Source organism: Dufourea novaeangliae, unplaced genomic scaffold (assembly GCF_001272555.1).
Source record: "Dufourea novaeangliae isolate 0120121106 unplaced genomic scaffold, ASM127255v1 scaffold221, whole genome shotgun sequence".
Taxonomy (NCBI): Eukaryota; Metazoa; Arthropoda; class Insecta; order Hymenoptera; family Halictidae; genus Dufourea; species Dufourea novaeangliae.
Window position 1 is genome coordinate 1,660,312 of NW_015374115.1, and position 21,283 is coordinate 1,681,594.

General features: G+C 36.4%; 1 protein-coding gene across 1 annotated transcript in view; it reads left to right on the forward strand.

The window, feature by feature from the left end:
- The window catches only part of LOC107191115 (calcitonin gene-related peptide type 1 receptor-like), a 147,276-nt gene that overhangs the window by 113,420 nt on the left and 12,573 nt on the right, over nt 1-21,283 (forward strand). Inside the window, 2 exon segments of the mRNA XM_015580069.1 lie at nt 17,482-17,597; nt 21,073-21,164. Coding sequence (XP_015435555.1) covers nt 17,482-17,597; nt 21,073-21,164 — 208 coding nt within the window.

Consider the following 21,283-nt stretch of genomic DNA (forward strand, 5'->3'; position numbering starts at 1 on the left):
CATGAGGTCGTTTCACGTTAAGGGAGCTGGGTCTCTTGAAGACTCCTTAAAATCTGTAGCGGGATGATAAGAGCCGTGCCGAACGCGCGTATCATTAGTTATTACTTTAGTACTACTAGTTCTTACTTTAGTATCACTAGTTATTACTTTCGTATCACTAGTTCTTGCTTCGGTATCACTACTTACCACTAGTTTTTACTTCGTTATCGCTAGTTTTTACTTCTATATACTAGAATTTATGCACATATTGTTACAAATATATTGTAAACTCGTACATATATAAGTAGTATTTTAGGTATGTAGATTACAAGGAGGCTTCGGGACAAAACCTCACCGTGTATGGCCTGCTTTAGCGGTGACTGTTCTGCGAGATAATGATCGTACCTGCATCTCATTCCATTCGATTTTGTTTCGACATGTAACATCTGTTTCGGTAGCAATTCCAACACTGTGAGAAAATTCCACCTTAATTTGAAAAACAAAAAAATGGGAACTTGTAGGCATTCGTTCGATGGGTCCTTGGACATCTGTTTATTGCTGTCGATACTCCCATAATGGTGTATTATGCAAATCGCGAATCAGGTATGCTAAATCACGTGTGTGCATAATCACATTGGACAGATGAGTAATCTGGCGTAGAAGTAAGTGCTACTTGCCTGCAATGATCACGCAAAAATGTATCAGTATTTATCACTTGATATTGTAACCTTATGTTTATTCGTTTCAATGGTGTAATTAGTGAATAGCAAAAAACCGTTGATGTACGACGTTGTTGTTCCGATGTTATACGAGCGTACTATTTACCGTAAGTCATGTATACTTTGAATAGAAATTTATATCTTAACATTTAGAATCTAAAATGTAAACTTAAATGTACAGCTTAAAGTTCTGATTCGATTAAATAATATGTAACCATAACGGGATTTCTATTATTAAGTTAATTAACCAAAATTCTCGTTTTGAAAAAATTAACAATGTAATAAATGATGAAGAGAAGGAACGATTCGAGAATTTAACACGGCTGCGTAATTGAACCATATATTTCGTATTGAAATTGTTATTCCACGAACAGAAAAACACGTCACATTCAATCTAGACCGTTCGGTTTTGAAAATGTCCCATCGATTCTCATAAAATGCACGCTCCCGTTCCTCTGAAATACACAGTTCCATTTGGTTTATCGAGCTGCGTTTTATGTTTCCTCATGCTAAAATTATCCTATACAATTTACAGAGATGCCGGAACAACGCTCTTCTGAAATTTCACATCGATCGCGATCGAGATTATTACGAACGCGTCGAGTTAAAATTGCATTAAAATGCATCAACTAAAAAACAAAAAAGGAGAATGTGCTTTTTCCGCTCGAGTCGCCTCTCTGAATGCTAATAAATGTTACGTCACCTGGAATATGTTTTGTCAATGATTACTCTACATCGTAACGAATTATATTGAACAGAAAATTGTATTAAAATTCATGTAATAAATTGTTTTTGAACGTTCTCCGCATTCAACAGTTAATAATAGCAATAATATTAATCACATTTATTGAAAAGTTCGTAGGGTTTTTGAAGGCAGAGTTACAATCCATATAATATTGTTCAATTTACATGTAATACTCTTTTACGTCACGTAACACTTCCGTTAAAAAAATCTTTTTCCGGACAGTGTTTAAATTACTAAACATCGCTTGTAATAAAATGTGTGCAATAAACTGGAATATATTCTGGAATTAATGTAAGTCCAATTCCGTGGTGCCAAGTGAGAATTGTTTCCGTTTCAATTGCACACACATACATACTGATACGTTCAACCAGTAGTCAAATGATATTGATATTACATTCGTATTTAAATTCCACCCTCTGGAAGTGAATATATATTTAAATTTGCATTCGAATTTCAATATCGAGGATTTAGAACCGAGAAACCACCATTCGCGAGAAACGAAAGGAAACAATGGATTCGAAGCTATCATCTTCGGTCAAAGCAGATTGTCAAATTCTACTTTATCTCTGGTTCCTGTTCTCCACGATCTAGATTCGACTTCCTTTAAACTACACCTATCCATTCGAACCGTGAATAGTTCCAAAGCCCGCATGAAACGAAACCGAGAAATTAAACGGACTAGGAACAGTGTTTAATGTTAGTTCTTCAGCGAAGTAAAAGTACGCTGCTTCGAGTATTTCCGCCGGATAGTTACACGTCCAGGTAAGTGCAACTCTTATTTTCTTTAGAATTAACGGAGAGCTCGTTAATTGCTCGCCAGTTGGGTAAAGAGTTTAATTGGGGAAAAAGGAGTAATAACAAGGGTAAGGAAATTTTTCTAAAGAACACCGAAGAATTGTTACCCTCTAACGTTCTTTAAACGTTCTTCCTGTTTTTCTGTTTTCTCGAATTTGTAATTAAAATTGAAACAGTGGAAAGTGTGAGCGTGTAGAAATACTTTGCTTCAAACCTGTCAAAAGACAATTCAATGTATTTTGACAATCGGTTATAAAATACAAACGATTAAAAATGTTGAAAATCACAGTTTTCCGCGACTTTCGACCTACAACTGTAGTAAATCTAACAATTCTTACATCTTTGGTCCCTGTCGTTCGTTTCTGTATCAACCAATTTCAATGAAAATATCAGTATGTATATAACTAACATAAATCTTCGATATATATTTATTAAATTTTCATTAAAGCCTCAGATTAAAAAATTGTAAAAAGCGACCTTTACTATTTTTTAATCGCGATTCCGACCAGTTGCACCTTTTTCATATTCTTTTTACACATCATTTAGTAAACTAATGTTCCTAACTTCACAAAAGAACTCGGACCAATTTGAAAAAAGTTGTTCCGTTTTAAAGGGAGTACGAATACTTTTATCCCCCATTGTATGCAGACGGCGAGATCTAATGTGATCGGAAATACACTCGCGGAGTCGCTGGAAAATGCATCGTCCGCGGTAACGGCAAGGAGAACGGGGAATTGGTGGTTCGAGAATGATCCTCCAATGGCGTGCCGTAATTTCGCCCATAAAAGTGATTTACAGTGGCTCGGGATGCACGCGACATGTGCGCCGGCGATTCTTCGGCTTTCAACATTCCACGTTTTGCAAATGCTCCCACGCCCCTGGCCGCCAATGGGCTTCGGGTAAAATCCGAATGAGGCACGACTTACCGATAAAGCAGATACCAGGCAGGAAGGCGATAAAGAATTTCGCACGGGAATTGCCACTGCCAGTTTTGCTCGACGATAAAGCCACCACAGAGTACACATTTATCGCTCTCTCAGCTTTGCTGTCACATTTATCAACTGCCGAAGCTACTCGAGCTTCCATAGACCAGTTGTAAAAGGGGTAAACGCACCGATGAATGGACACTTAAAGAGATTTTGTAACAACTAAAGTTGAATTTTATATGATAATAATAGTAAGAAATATTTGGCATATGAACATTACATTTTTTTTTACTATCCCTACCTTTGTATAACGTGTAGATATCAATTAGAAAAATTGAAAAATTTAAATTCCCACCACAATTTAAATTACATTCCATAATTTACAAGTGATAACGATAATAAGTCTCGACACAGGAAGTCACTCTCCTCCGAACGATCCGCCTATTTTCATTCCCAGCAAGTTATTCCGTGGCCCAGCTAAGACAACGTTTTCCCTTCCACCCGATTAAATTTGTACTTCTTTTTTTTCTCTTGCTTCTATCAACCAGAGTGGAGAGCCAGAGGATGGTGTTACACGAAGCGCGTAAAGTTAAACATCTCCAGGGGCGGTGCATCGATTCACAAAGTTTACAACTTGGCGTTAATCTTGCGGTGGCCGCGAATTCAGTTTCCTCCGGTTTCGTCTGGCCGGATGGATCCATCCACAGGCGTCGAATTTGCATCAGAGCCGTTCGATCGCCGCGGGGAGCCGCCATCTTGCTGGCGGGGCGGCTCGATCGCGTCTCGAGACCGAGAGAAACTTTCGACGGAAAGTTCTTCGTGACGTGAAATTCTTGTACGGCCTCTCGATTGTCGCGAACAACCCTCCGGGAATTTTTATGGAGCTACCTGTCGTTGAGACGGAGGTTATATGCATGCTTGGAACTCTGTATAAAATCGAAGTTCATCGAGGAATCAAAGTCTCGCCTTTAAAGGGTGGAAATTGAAACGGCTAACTTCACGAATGGTACGGAACTCGTACACTGGTCATTTTTGAGAAGTAATTAAACGAATTGAATGGGATTGTAAATGGAATTTCATGTAATTTTTGCCGTTTGAAAAGTTAGTTTTGTGCACGTTTTTCCTCGCAAAATGTAAACCATTTGTCGAGTTAATTTTAACTTTCGTATTGTAGTGGATGTTCTACGTTTATGGGAAATTAATGGAATAAAAGTTTCAGCGAGAGAACTTCGTTTTAGAACTCTTTCCTTGGGACAGATAGAGTAACTGTAACAGAATTATTAATACCGCTGTAATTTATAGTGTCTTGTTATTTGTATTTTGTCGGAGTATTATTGTTCGTGACAATTGAATTAATAATGGTGTAACAATGGGAAATATTTTGCTGAAGAAATAATGATCGCGAATGATCTTGATCCATTCGGAACATTATTATCTGGGTCAACAGTCTGTTAAATAAGGAACGGAAAAAACTGATCCGATATAAAATATTATTATATAATAAATGAAGTATAAAATTCCATTGACGTGGACTCGTATAATCCAATTATGATACGACTTAACTTACCGGAAGCGTACTGCTGACGCTCTATCCTGATGGAATTCCTCGGGCGTGCCCTCTTTGAAATTTCCTCACGTTCCACGGATGCATCGTATTCTATTAAAGTCTACCATAAAGTACTACCTTCGTACAAAATCTACAATCCTCGAAATTTATAGAACACGGTAAATTCATATGTGAACTCGGCCCGATCGAAGAATTTTCGCGAGTCGCCTCGGGGAGCCCATCGATCACTGCTCCGATATAATGTAACGTAAAATTACGATACATTTCTATCGGTAGAAAAAAATAACACATTTTTATTGCATATTAAATTGCAATAATAAACCGAGAGAATAAACATCGAATACGGGGAAGAAATTAATTTACTTAGGAGTTACTTTACTCTCGGAAGTTCATGCGACTTCATGGCATAAATTTATTTTTACTATAAATTTATTTTTACTATCGAATAATACACATAGTGGAAGACATCAGTATCTAAGAACATCAACTTGACCATTGACACTAGAACAACCCAACTCATCAAAATGGCAGATTTCGAATTTCTTATTTTACTATCATTAAAAGTCTGAAGATGCTTTTATCGGAATTTATGTTGACCTTCAATTTACTAGAACAACCCAACTCATCAAAATGGCAGATTTCAAATTTCTTATTTAACTATCATTAAAAGTCTGAAAGTGCTTTTGTCGGAATTTATGTTGACCTTCAATTTATTATACATTTTTCATTATCTCTATCATATTTTGTAAAAATCAAGAAGCCCCAGCTAAATTTATCTACACATGACAGAATAACGTCATTCCTTATGAGAAAACTGTGTCAAATTGATACAAGGGTGGGATGAGGGTTAAAAATCTTCAACAGATTTAGCAATAAGTCTTAAAGTAAAAGTGCTAGCCCACATTTAAACCACGTCCTCTAAGTCTGTCGCCAAATTTCTGACAATCCATCACCAAAAACACAGATTGATAACCATGCATGAAGAGTCCCATGAAAACAGTCAGACGCGGAACTAGCCGAGCTGATGCGGGAACACGTTTCTCGAGGGCTCATCAGGTGGTTTAACCTGATCGATAACTCGAGAAGACCGTCGAAGACGGGGTATAACGTCTCTGCTAATCTGATGGCCAAAGGATTTCAGAGGGGACGCTAATATCGGCGATAGCGTCTTTGTAAGCCGAACAACGAGACCAATATGAACTGATCGTCGTCCATGCGATGGGGGAAGTTAGTCCCCCTAATAAAACAGGCGGTTTATCGCAGGGAGGGGCGAGCATCATACGCGGTTGGCACACAAGACTCGTCATTTACGAGCCAAGGAAATGACTGCGAGCACGTAATCTCGAAAGTGGCCTCTTTATTGAAGCGGTGATAGGAAGAAATAATGGGCGAATCCCAGGTTCACCCACGTCGCGTTTTCTATTGGGCAATGCTAAGAGTAATCCTCTATTTTTAGAAAATTCACTTTGGCTCAGCGTATAAACAATCTCGACGATACTTTCGATGGCTTGAAATGTAATCAGGTTTTGACAGTTAATCTACAGTCTTCGTGTAAATATGTTTTCTGGGTTTACGATCGAATGTCGATCTGGAATTAATGGAATCGCAGTATGTCACGTTAACCCTTTAACGCCCAGACCGTTAAATCGTTGTTTCAAAATTATGAGACTGATATATACCTTGTATCTTGTTATTTTGAACTGAAAAATATCGTTATTAAACGGACCAATTTTTTTTTCATTTTTTATTTATTAATTTGTTTATTTGTGGAGATAATGAATTTCTAACTTCACGTCTTGTGAAACTATGAATCCTTGCTGACAAAAGTTAGATATTAACCGATAAAAAAATTTTCTGCACGTTAAAGGGTTAAACGCTATTTGGATTTTAGCTGAGAGTGAAATTGTTGGACTATTAGGTTTTAATGAGAGAATGGTGCATATGAGCGAGTACAAATTTTCCTTGGTCACTGAAATGAATATTCGATCTCCCTGGAGCTTGGTAAATTATAGTTATGAGGCAGCAGTAATTTTCTGTAACTATTATTAGGAACTAGGGAGTACGTACGAGGATGCACTAGTATTAATTCCAACATGAAAATTGTTCACCATATTGTATTCCAATACGGTAATAACTAGACATTGTTATGGAAAATGACATTTTATAAAGTAATTCACAATGACAAGAACGAAAGTGAGAATTTCTTTGTTCTCTTAAGTATCTTATATAGGGTTAAGAATAAAGTAGAGAACTTGTTGCATTTGATGAAAGTTCGATCTTCCATTGGGTGTCAGAGAGTCCTATTAGCTATAGATTCATAAAATCCGCAATCTAATAATAACTATAGAATTTCATGGATTGATTTCTCGAAACTGGACACAACAAAATATTATTTCGCCTGTTAAAGGTTCTGCTAGCTTCGAAATAAAAAAAAAAAAACTGAATAAGCCTTCTAAAATTTTCTACTGTTGTAAATTTTAGATGATCGGATATTCAATAAATTGACAATCCAATCAAAATCTCAACATCTATAACAATCGTAAAGAAAATCAAGTCCAAAAAAACCAATCAGAATTAATTTTGAGATCGACAAGCGATCTAATTTCTCTAAAAACCATTTTATTCGAAACAGTATATGATTGACAGTGATTCAAACAGTGGTGATTGACATAAAAGTGTCGAAAAAGGTGCTGAAGATCGATGACCCTGACCGAAGCAAAAGAAAACAAAAGCTCACCCCTGCCCGTGAGTCTCATTTTTCAATTAATAAAAAATTCAGCGCGATCGACACCATAACGGTCTTTCACGATCACTTTCATCAAACCACCCTCTGCCTGTATGTACACACCGAACGCCAAGGCCGGTTCCCATCAATCCTGACACCGGTAAAAGCATCGGTGAACCGACACCACCAGGAAAGTCCATCCCTCTGCTCGAAGAAAAACGGCCACGGAAGTGGCGAAATCGAAGGGACGATTAATCGGGCGAAAGTGTCGCTCGAGAGCTGCTCGACGAGCTAGCTCAAAGACAAATTAAATTTCCGACCTCGGTTTGACTCGATGTGACGCCCCCTAAGTGAGTTTTAATGAATTTCGAATTGAACTTAACGCAATGACTGGAACGCGTCGAGTTGTTTCAAGGGACTCGGGGTCGATAGGAATATTCTGTTATCCAACGATGATTCGTTCCTGGGGTGACGAAGAAAAAATTTGAGAGGGTATTCTAATGTAGACGACCGATTTCAACGGGATATTTTAGGAATTAATTTAAACAGAACTATCAAACGTAGGAATCTCTGGTTTTGAATATATCTTTAAACATGTTCGAAGTGAAAGCACAAATTTTTATGAGACATTCTATTAACAATTATAGGAGTTATTAGAGCAATTTCATGAATTTTGCCATAATGCCTTAGGAACACGTTTTCAAAACACCAATCTATAAGAAAATGCAAGAAAAAGAATCGATTTTTTTGACCGACTACAGTAAAATACAGACTCTTCTCGATTATTGTCTGGCTTGTTCTACACGATTATTGTTGAAATTATTCCAATACTTCGAAATTAGTGTCTATGTATTATTATTATATCTAAATTAGTTCGAATTAGTCGAATTTACGAGGGTTTGAAGCATTTCCTCCTACAAGATTATTGTCCTGACGGGGACCCAAGTTCAGGATAATAATCGAGAGGAGTCTGTATGTATTTAGTTAATAGAGACTGTTGTTCTTATTTTAAACTGTTTATTTTTAACTTATTTTAAATAATCCAACCTACTTTGCAATGAACCTGTCACCTATATTTGGTTCAACGTGTTAAAGGCAGACTCGATTCGATCGTGGTTTATCACTTATGTACATATATTGAGAAGTTCGACACCTATCTCCGTCGGAGATAATGGAATAACAACTTGATCTTCTGAGTAGAGCGGAGGAAGAGGTATGCCTACAGTCGGAGCTGCTGCGACTGACAAGTTTCGAACTCTCCGAATGTAGTATGGTAATTTATTATGCACCAAGGAAAATGGCTGCGGAAGTAAATGTAATGTCCTGGAATTTCGGGATTAATAAACGAAGCTCAGTTAATGAATTATTCAACTGTTCCTCGTGGGTTGCGCTTGAATAGGTACATGTATACCGAAATATCGAAATATTCTCGGTCAAGTAATATTAATGATTTCGCGGAGCGATTTTGTAAACTATGAAATATCTCTAATTATAATAATAATTAAAAATTTTGTGTTTTCTGTCGTTCGATTGATTCATAAAGCTCACAATCTAGTATAATTTACTGCTTATTTAATATTAATTTTTCATTACAATTTATACATATGGGGTGTCATGTAACTGGTGGTACAACATGCATAGGAAGTGATTCTACGTGAAAAAGTGAGTCGAAAATATAGAATAAAATTTATTCATTTGAGACTTCGAGATAATCGAATTTGAAACATGTGATGTGTAACCCAAAAGAATCGATCTTCTAAAGAATTAAATCGGAATCGAACATCCCTAAATTGAATAGGACTTGACTACCGTGTCTGGTCATCGCAGACCGTTTCTACTTACTATGCACCTCAATACACGTGTTTCAGATTAATGTTCAAATTCGATTATCTCGAAAACGAAGTCCCAAATTAAAAACTTTTATTCTATATTTATGGCTCATTTTTTCACGTATAATCACCCCCTACCGCGGTTGTACCACCAGTCACATGACACCCCATACAATATATGTATAAAAAAAATGGTTATCTGTTCGAAGCTGCCATTTTTTAAGGCAATATTGACTCGGGTCATGTCGCTGTCAGCGGCCAACTAAAATATTTCCCCTCTAATATTTACGAACATTTTCGAAGCCACGGTTTCAGTGTCGACCGGAATATTATTCTTTTATTAAATATAAATCCACGACCGTGACAAATGCTGTTCGCTGCACATCACGAATATTCGTGACGCGATGAAACGTTCAGCTGACATGAAAACCGTGTTCCATCGGTGGGAGAACCGTTTGTTTCCGATATTTTGGAGCCTCCCCTCCTGTTAAATCTGACATAAAATCAATCTTGAAATAGAGATTAATATTTAAAATAATCCATTTTAATTCACCCTGTTCTATCGTTGTCAAAGAGGAAAAATTCATAAACTTCCGCGACTGAGAAATTCAGAGGGGAGGAAAAGGGAGTAGAAAAAAATAGAAGCTAGAACAGAGGATTCAGAAAAAAATGAATACGCGAGAAACGGGAATTTATTTGAGCCCACCGCGATAATCCCATATTTCCGCCAGAATCGTTCGAATTCCGATCAAAGCAATTATCTGAAATGGATGCCGTTATTATTTTCCTATTAAATTTCCCCGAACGGATTCAATGGAAGCGCGATAACATAGGAAGCACCCTCGGATAGAGAATAGAAAATCAATTTATTTAAACTCCTCGCACGAACTGATCGAATTAATAATAGGAATTCTAGGAATTTTTATCGACGAAATGTATGAGACAAATAAAAAAAACGTATAAATTTTCGTTAAACAAACTACAACAAATTTATTAACAAAAACTCGTTGAGTTTTGTGTGTCGAGATCTAAGTAGAACACTTCTGTTGATATTTAATAACTCTAAATTTACAGTATGAACGCTACTATGTTAAAACTTTTACATTAAATTGTCGATAATATGAAAGTTAATTCCTTCAAAGAAGTCTGCCTTCCTTTCAACAGTTTTGAATAAAATCTAGACCTTTTTTAACTTTATAAAAAATCAACTTACTTCGAAATTTTCTTATTTATCTAACAGATTATAGTCCATCTTTCGCTGAAAAATGTCCGTTTCCAACTAACCATAACGTGTACTTTTTCAGAAATTATTGCATCACTATTCCTTGAATTAAATTTGGTCTAAGCTAAAATTAATGAGAAATCCTATTTCCACGAATTAAGGAAATATACATAGTTACATGTTGCTTGATCCTTACTATGTAAATTACTGGTAGAACCTTTTCCGACACAGAATATCATGAAAAGTTACAGTTTGAGTTCGGTTCTAATCCCCCCGTAACGAGGATCAAATATTCCCCGTAGATGTTCCCCGAAGTCAAAAGGAACAAATTTAAGAAAGTAAGTGTGTTTGTGTACTCTGCTTTCTACGGCGGGAGCTTGAAACGATTATGAAACGAAAGGAACAGTTCGTAATAGCGGGTGGTTTCGACGATTTTGCCGCTGAAAAGCCAGCAGGATATTGCGGAAACGCTAGTGTCGGTGCATTAATGTGTTTGATCGGCAAACAGGCGAGGAACAGCCTTAACGGGGCCAATCTTTCATTTCTCCGGCACTCTAGTTTTTATTCCATCGCTACAATAACGACGATTTCGTTCAGTAACAGCAAATATTTAGTTGTTATAACATAAGATTTTACCAACTGACGAATGTTTGATTAGATATTTCAATAATTTCTGGGCAGCTGCTTTGCACCTTTTAGCATAATCCTGCAAGGAATTGACCCGACGAAAAGACTAAAGGGGGGCTGTTTTAGATTGTGATTGTAGTTAAAACAAGGACTCTGAATAGAATTGTAAATTTGTTTCTATATTTTTACGGAAATAAAACGTAATTAAATTTTTTAATACGGTTTTTATTTGCATCTGTTTCTTTAAGTACTTTCTCAAGTTTCGTAATTGCTGGTGTACCACTTGCGTAGCCGCCATCTTGGCAGGACGAGTTTACTGTGAGTTCGAAACTTCTTGGCATAATCAGGATCGTTCCTGTTGTTTTATTGTTCCCGTAAGAGTCGAGCAAACTGAACAACAGGCTATCTACATTGTCAAGAATCTCGATAAAATACGTATTTTGCAATTACTTACAGTTTTAGTACCAATAAAAAGAATTGGACGATTGCTATTACTTTGTATATTTATCAAGCGGTTTCGGGAAACGACTACCACTTATACAAGTTCATTTGCATTATTATGATGTAAATGTAAGTTGTATACAATTTGTTTTAGAAATTATAACATAGTCATAATGAATATTTCGAACATAACCTAAAACTGTAACTTTCTAGTGAGTGCCAATTGTAGAATAACTGTTAAACACAATATTGAGATATGTATGTGATATAGTAAAAAGTCCATTTACGAGATAAATTAAAAGAAAAATGCTATTCGATTTCGTCTGTCCATTCTTCAATTCTATTCGAAAGGTATGGCTGCCATAAAGACGTCTGGCAAAGAAGGACAATAAGCAACGTTATTGGTAACAGTTATCGTCGCAATTGATCGACGAACAATTCAGGATTGATGCGATTCTCGTTACTGTTGTGTGCTTTAAAAGCAATCGATACACGACACATACAGTGAAAGTCAAAACTAAGTATACACCTTACAAAGGTGAGACTCGTGTATTACTTCTGTAGCAATCTACTATTATGAGATCATGGCAGTAATACAATTAGATATGATTTTCATAACAATTTCAGGATGAATAGACAGCCAAAAAATTCAAGAAAAAAAAAATTCAAAATTCAATGAGTTGAGTCCTTAAGTTTCCACAGGCACCAAATCTCAATGTAATAGAGCATCTGTGCCAAATATTTGATTCTAAATTGAGAGAAATAAATATGATTGAATCCCACACTTTCAAAGTATACATATACCAGAGATAGGCAAACTCATCATCTAGATAAAAAGTTTCGAATAACGAATAAAAGATAAAAAAAAAAAGTATTTTGTCATTTTTAATCGTTTAAACGTGGAAATTTCAATTTTTATAATAAAATAATACTTCTTTATGAATGAATCGACATTTCTCGAACGATTATTTAGTCTCATTAACTGTTTAAAGCTCAGGCCGACACCCTTAGATACTGCTGATTTTCACTGTGCATTATTCGAATAAAATTCTGCCCAACTCTGGTGTATACCCACTTTTGACTCTCGCTGTATAGGTTCGATTACTTCGGGGCACAAGTTTCTTCGTTCTTTTTTCGAAGAATCGATTACAACAACTTCCATAGCAATTTGATTTATCGGTTAATTCGCTGTACATACGATGTTTCATTAAACTTTTTTCCACTGCCCACCATGAAGCTTTACTAATTAGCTAAGTTTCCTCGTAAGTTTCGCGAGCATTTTGTGCGCGTCCGTCGAAAGGGGCATCTCCGCCGGATAAACTTCCCTTCGAGCTCCCAGTGCAGCTTTAATCGACGCCCCTAGTAATCGGGGGACCGTCGATTGTAAACCCCCCTTTCTCTTTTCCTCTTTCGGTCGGATCGAACTGCGTCGAGGCGGGGAGACATAGAGTTCCGAAGTGGATCGTAAATTGAACGGTAATGCGCCGGCAATTTGGGGAGAGCCTTCGAGGGGGGTGATCGTTCAAAAAAAAAAAAAAAAAAAAAAAAAAAAAAAAAAAAAAAAAAAATCCACTTCGACTCCAAACAACCGAAAGCTCTGACGTACCGAATTTATCGAACGAGAATTCTCAGGCAACTATAGTTTGAAAGGATATTTATTACAAACTTCCGAAATTTTCCAGCGAATAGTGCTTTTATGTGCAAACTAGTGACGTAAACTGAAATTTTTGATGGTGTTCAATGTAAAAAGACATTTATCATAAACTTCCTAGACGTGAACTGAAATTTTCAAAAGCAGCGACGTAGCTAAAATTTCGGATGGTACGACGTAAGAGGATGTTTATCATAAAATTTCTGGGTCGAAAGTTTGCAAACTGAAATTTTCAATGAAATAGCGTTTGTTTTCTGGAAATAACAACGTGAACTGAAATTTTCGATGATTGAAATTAATAAATTAAAAACTTTACAATTAATAAATTAACAACTTTGAAATTAATAAATTTGCATTCTTAAGGTTACAGTTCCACTGGCCTGTTACGATCATTGGTTTCTTTAATTCTGGCCCGCTGTAAAAAAAACGATTACGGGAAGACTAGGTAGCCCCTTGACACTTAAATGAAATACAAAAACAATATATAATAAATAAATTGTAATGAAATCACTCTTTCAGAAAATAAACGTAATATCAACTTTAATATCCCCTAAACAATACTTATTCCGATAAGTGTACTTGATAACTGCCCCCGTACTTACGAGCAGTAATACTAGAGAGTATAACTTCCTAGTAGAGGTTATAAACTTCCTGAGTGTGAAGTGAAATTTTTTCAACTACATAAACGGATCGATCTCAATAGACACGTGGTCTTAACGTCTCAACGAAGGAACGTGTTTCCCGTAGATAAAAGCGGTTAGAAAGTCGCGACGAGGTGAAACGCGCAGTTAACGAACTGTCGGCGCTAAATCCCCGGGTTGAAATTGATTCCCACGGAACATGCGATGTAACCGTGAACGATCCCGGTTCGAGTCGAGAGGAATCCACATAAAAAGGATGGTCCTTGATAACAAACGTGAACCGAACCGAGACCCCCCTGGAGCAGTTTGTTAGACACTTAAGCGGCGTTGTACCAGTCCGATGGAGCAGCGGGAGGACACCGTCCGACAACTGCCACTTATTTGTTTCCTCTTGTGTGTGCAGTGGATGGTTACCAGAACCCCTATCGATAGCAAGGGGGAAGTTGCTGTCGATAGAAGTTCGGCTACGAAACTTAACTCTCGGACTTGTGTAGCTGATCAGCTTCATTCCTCGTCGGATCTGCTGTAACCATGGGCGTAGCCAACGGGGGGGGGGGGAGGGGGGGAGCAGGGGGGTACTTGCTTTTGCCTCACCTTACAAGAAAAAAAATTGCATTTTGCACTCACCCCCTCCCCCTAATAAAAGTTTATGCATTTTAACACAGTGACATATGGCGGAATTTGAAAAAGAAGGTTTTTGTTTTACCTTGTTTTCTGAAACAGAAAAACTATTCGAAAACCGTATCAAAATTGGCAGAAAATTATGCATATCGAAATGTCATGAAATGAATTTATTAATTTCCGTGAAACTATCCACATAGTTTTCTCTTAGATACTAATGAAAAAATATGATTACGTGCAATAGATACGTTTAGTATGTTATTTGCATATTGCAATTCCTTAAAATATAACATACAACTTTTAAAAATACATACACGTGATGTTAAAAATTATTATTATTATTTTCATACTATCGTACCACCTTTGTATTTATCATTTATTAACGAACTCCAATTTGACTAACACATTTGGCTAAGAACTACCTTAATAGATTCGTCCAGAAATTGTAAATTTTTAAGGCAATTTCCATCTTCACCCATATCTGCATTTATAATTGTTAATTTGCATAAACATGCACAGTCTAAACGGTACAAGGATCAATGGAGAAAGACAGTGAACGCACGTGTAATATATGGATCGGTGGCGATGGAACATGTATCATGAAAACTTTCACGGAGGGGAAACGCCTCGATCGAAAACGCAGGCAAACAGTTTTCAATTTTCGGGGTTGGTAGCCAGCATCTCTTTCTCTTTCTCGATGTGACATTTATTACGAAATCGAACGTGATCTACTATACCCTGTTGTTTTTCCACCACCTATTTTCCGCCTTACCCTTTCGACCATCGTTGGAAATACGAAATGGGAAGGACAGCTACAATTTCGTAGCTTCGTATTGCCGACTTGTTTCGGTTCCTCCTCCTGAAAAAATTCTATCGAACTACACCAGAAGTTTTCCCGATCCAATTGCAGAGACGTCACACGTTGGTACTATTTTTCGGAATACATTACGTCCAGAATAAATGTCCTAAATCGTTTATTTTTAAACCTTTCGATCCTTCGCATTTCGTGAACTGTTTAATACGAACGAAAAGCATTTTTCTACCTCTTTCGGAAATTGCAAATCTATTCTTCCTGTCGAAGATTTATAAATAATTGTTAATTGAGATTTTAACGTTATTTTAAGAGTTATCACTTAATTGACACGTTTGAGTTTTAAATCAAATTTAGTGCAGATAAGAAAGTGAATTCTTTTAGGGTGAGAAGATTTTTCAAATATAGGCGATAAAGATAGTGTTTCATGGAATACCTCGAGAACTACCGGGAAGCATAAACATAATTACAAAAACTGTGCACGTAATTTTATATGGAATTTCTGGCGTCGGAGAAATTTTCGAGAAATCTGATTTACGGTGATGTATGTCACATGCGATGGCGGCGTCAGTTGAGTACAAGGGAATAACGCGTCGGAAGATCCAAAGAATAAAGTCGAAATATACAGGGTGATACAAAGAAGAAATAGATGATCCATCGTGTAAAACGAATAGAAAAATAAAGAATCAAAAAAGGGACGTAGAACGTCTCTGTCAGACGCACACGTGGAATTATACTTGGCTGGCCTGTCTGACCATTACTGACCGATTCTACTGTTGCCCATGCTGTCATAAAATATGCAGGTATAATTTATTCAGTCATATGTATAAAGCGATGAAAATTCAAATTTGTATAATTCAGACGAATAAACAAAATTCTGGTCCATTTCTGTGAACTCTACAATAAATAAAACATTACAAACATGAAAATGGTAATGGAAACTTCTAATTGACAAGGTCTACGGATTTTTATGTAGAATAATATGGTGCTAACAAATTCTCCAAAATATAATTTGTTTATAACAAAAAAATTTCAGATCGAAACTTCGAAGGGTGGTTTCACCCCTTAAAGTCGCGTCTCAACCTATACAAAAAATACGTATCTCTTATTTTTTACTGCTTAACAGACATACGAAGTTTAATCAAAATCGGAGGGGGACACTTCTGTGCCTTCTCTTGTTAGTCGCTGGCATTAACTCTGTTTCTCATCCAGCTAAAATATTATCCCTCCTCGGAAACATTGCTGTCGCGGCTTTGCAACTTTTCTTGGCAAGGAACAAGTTTTTACCGCGGAGGCCCCTGTTGCTTCCGCTTATTTTTCCACTTTTAAAGACTTTCGAAATCGTTTCGCTTCGTTGAGCACAGGGGAGAGAAAAAGCGGCGAACAAAGTACAGGCAAGCCCTGTCAGTTACGTCGCGGCGCAAAACCTGAAACTTGTGATGAATTAAATTTCATCGTTCTCTGCCAGTTCCATTTCGGAGCACCAGGCTTCTTGCTGTCCTTGTATACCAGCATTTTTTTCCAGACCACTTCGAACTGTCTATTATGTCACTGAAAACTCGCGAATAATACCTTAAATGTAGCTCTTGTAGATTTAAGTATTAAGTAATCGATTGAATATATTTGTATTCTTTGAGCAACGACATATTCTGTAATTATTGCTGTAATATATTATTGTTTTGTACGTTAAAGAGAATTTTTATCGCGTTTATTGAATAAATTATTATAGATACAGATGTAAAAGATCTTTGGGTGGCTAAACAAACACAAAAAATATAGGCATATATTGCAGAATAAAAATGACAATTTATCTTGTCTGTTCTGGTTGTGGTGAATAATTGGGATACTTTTTTAATTTGCTGTTAAACTGATTGTGAGTAGTCATGATTAGACTGTCGATGTTATGCATTTATAGTCTACACGTTAATCTAGAATAACACAGTACAATGACAGAATCGGTTAAATGTAATCATAATGGAACCTTTAACAGAGTAAACAAACTTCTGCTTCGTTTCAGTTTTCGTGAAATAGATCACGAAATCTATATTTACATAAATATTCGTAGTCTAGTCATGATGTATATTCTCACTAAGGAATTAATAAAAACATTTCTTATGATATAGCAACGTAAACCGTGATACTGATTACATAATTTACAAGATTCTATTATTTTGTGTTTCAGTGATGGCACACAAGTATTGCGAACCAAATGGCACCTGGTTCCGACATCCGATGTCCGATCAAGTCTGGAGCAAAGGTAATTAACGAACCGAAAATCATTTGTTTTTTTCCATACATGTAGCATCCTTTAATCGGTTAATCGGGTGATTTTTCGATGGTACTCAAGATGAGATTTACTTTTACATCTTAACAAGATTATTTACTATCACAGATATTATTATACTATTAAAATACAAAAATCATTAGGGAAATAAATAGAAACCGAACGATCATGGAACAAATAACATTGTGACTCGACTTCTCCGATTAACAGATTAATCGCCACTAGTTCCGTCATTTTGTCGTACACAAGAAAATCGATCTAATTAAAATTTACCCAATTGGTAAATAAATGTTCCTCTACGAATATGTAAACTCAGGTACCAGAATGATATTTTGTATAAGCACGAGAGGTAAAGGAAGATTGTTCTTGATAAAAATTCGAAAATCATGGGACTATGTTTGAAACATGAACAGAAGGACGCTGTACTAATTACAGGAACGGAATACCGAAAAAAGGATAAAGTTTACAAAAAAATTGCTGTAGTTTCTGGTCCATGAAGATTCCAGCAATTCTGAAACGACGATTACCATGCGGAATCGTCGCTTTTATCTCCGTTGAAGTCTAATCTCCCATAGTCGATTTTCCCTGCATCTGAACGTGAATTGTACGTCTGCATCGAACATTGAAATTCTTTCAAGAGGAAACATTTGCAGAAAAAACGTACCGATTTTTAATCAACATTCATTATTCCTGAATTGCGAACACCGAATAGATGAATACTGTTGTAACGAAAAGTTACGCACCGATGAACTATTATATCTGGCTATAATTAGGCCGTCATTCTCTGTCGAAATAATTAGCCTGTTGAATGAAATATGAATTTGTGTTGCTAATATTACGTTTCATTTCACGGTATTACCGTAGAAATATAATTCCCAAGGAACTAAATAATTTTATTATAACCAACCGAATGGGACAAAGTGAAACGAGTGGATTAATTTTTCGTGTCGAACTGTATATCGTTCGTTGCAATTTCAGATAATTTTAGTGTGATTCTTAGTAAATCGAATGATTGAAAATGAGATGCAAAATTTTATTGAAATATTCAGTGAGAAAACTACTCTTTATAATTCAGATGGATTATCGATAAATGAACTTATCAGATTAACCCATATGATGTGTTCTTACTTTCATCGCACGTATTCAAAAATGTGGATTTGTATGATTGATAAAGTTGCGAAAAAATTAAAGGACGAACTAATTTAAACTAACATATCCGAGAAAATCTTTGTAACACGCACTTAATACTATATTCTGGGTCAGTGAGTTTATGGATAACGATATTCCTTGCGTTTACGACGGAAAAGGGACGTACTCAGCGCCCTTATGGTACTTTCCCCTTGAGATAATGAACTAAGATGCTAGCATATGCTTTTTTTTTGTGCCCGTAATAAAAACAACAACACGGGTATTGAAAATCATAATTTTTGTTTTACGGAAGGAATGTAATATCCCACGTTTCAAAGAAAAAACCGTATTCATCGGATAAAGCAGACGAGACAAACAGAAAATTTGAAGGGGAAAAGAATGAGAGTCTTTAGTGTCGTTTTATCTGCAAACTTATAGTGTCATTTAGAATGAAATATCCACGCGGATAAATGGATAAACGGAACGAGGTAAAATAAAAAAACTACGAGGGTAGATCGTTTTATCTCTTATAGCTGCCAGAAACCAATTTGTACATTTTTTAGTTTCTAGCGAACTCGTCCTAATCTAAATTGTATTAATCAACGTTTATAGTTAGAATAAATTCTAATCGTTAATTCCGATTGTAACATCGACTAAATATACAGGGTGTCCCGCCTAACGTGAGCACCAACAATATTTCACTAAAATCCACAAACGTAAGGAAGTAGATTTAATGCAAAAATGTGTCGAAGTTGATGGACATCACTTTGAGCATTTGTTAAAATAATTTTTCTGAAAATCAAAAGTAAATGAGATATTTAAGGTGCTCACATTAGAGGGAACACCCTATATAAATGATTATATGGTTACTTCTACGAATAACTCTACAAGATTCCAGTAATTGAACATTAGATATGCAATTTCCAATTTTATATCAAATGGAAAAAAACATTTCTCATTATAAAATATATCTCGTAACATCGAAACAAAAAAAACTTTAAACGAAGTACATGAGAGTAATTGTACCTTAAAGGCGCCAAAACACAATGGCGTCGTCGAAACAACATGGCGGCAAGGTTCGTGTTCCCTTTATCTCCGTCCACCTCGAGTTTTCATGGGCTCGAGGGATCTTAATGGTTTAGTTCCTCCTTTCGCGATATCGATCATCGATTTCAGTGGCTGTGAACGATCGTTTAGCGCGTGGTGGAACCCGCCACAGTAAATTAACGGCTCAAGACTGCATGAAACTGCAATGAATCATTCGCACGCCGGACGACACAGGGACGAAGAGAGTGTCGCCCAGTTCAACCCGGGACCAGTGAAATTTCCGGCCGGCACAAAGGGACGGCGAATGTAATTAGACGTCGCGGAAGTTGCCACGAAGTTCATCTAACTAGTGGCCGCGACTGTCGTATAACTTCCGGTCGGCATTAATACGATTGTCCGCGCGTGGCGACCGCTCGTGTTCCATTACACGACAATCGATGTCCTCTAGTATCCCGTCGGATTGTTTCTCTATCATTTTTGACGGTTCTAATCTGCGAATCGAATCCGAGGGAAACTACGCAATGTTGCTACAGACAGAAGGACACAATCATAGGGAATATTCATGCTTCGTTTCTGTTAATGTTCTATGGACATATATGGGGTGTCCCAAGACAGTTGATAGTTACAATGGCGTTTATTTGAATATTTTGGAATGACGAATAATTTTCTTTATTAACCCTTTTTGATTCTAGGATTTTATGTGGAATCATTAACTTAGTTAGCATTTATAATTCGTATTATGAGCCTGAAGATTCAAAATGGGATCGTATCGTATAGTTTTTTGCCGTTAGGTGGATACATTCTCAAAAATAATATTTTGGAATTATCCTCTTTTAATTTTTCTGTTTTTCTGACATCCGAGAAATAACAGTATGCTAAAAAATGTTGACACAAGATATCTGTTTTGAGCGAATAAAATCTTTACTCGATAATTTACGAATAATTTCCACGATTTCAGGTCCTTATTCGATATTCACGAATAAATTCTGCGGTTTCGATTCGGTATTCGAAACAGAAATTGCCTAGTTCTGCTGATTGTATTTTTTGATATGTACTTGGAAGTGAGATGATCTTTAAATATGGAGTAATCAGTTTAATCTATGCAGTGTAATTCTGACGAATGTCTATGAAAGCTTATGGAAGACTTTTCCACGCGAAGATGGAAAGTAGTAGCAAAGTTCCGAGTACGTTTCAACAAATTATACTGATTACCGTGAATATATCGATGCATTTGGAAGACAAAGTGGATTCGCGTCTAAGAATATCGCGAGCTATGTATAATCCCACTAATATAGCAATTAATTTTGATTTCAGTGGCAACAGGGGATTAATGGAATTTACGAAGCCGGGTACGCGATATCGCTCATAGCTCTGCTGCTATCATTAGGGATTCTCACGTATTTTCGGTGAGTCGACGAGAATTACTAATCATACACTACTATTAATTAGACCGGATTAAATTAAACTGAACAGATAAACAAAGTGTTAAACGAGAAAATCGAAACAACTGAATACGAACAGGAAA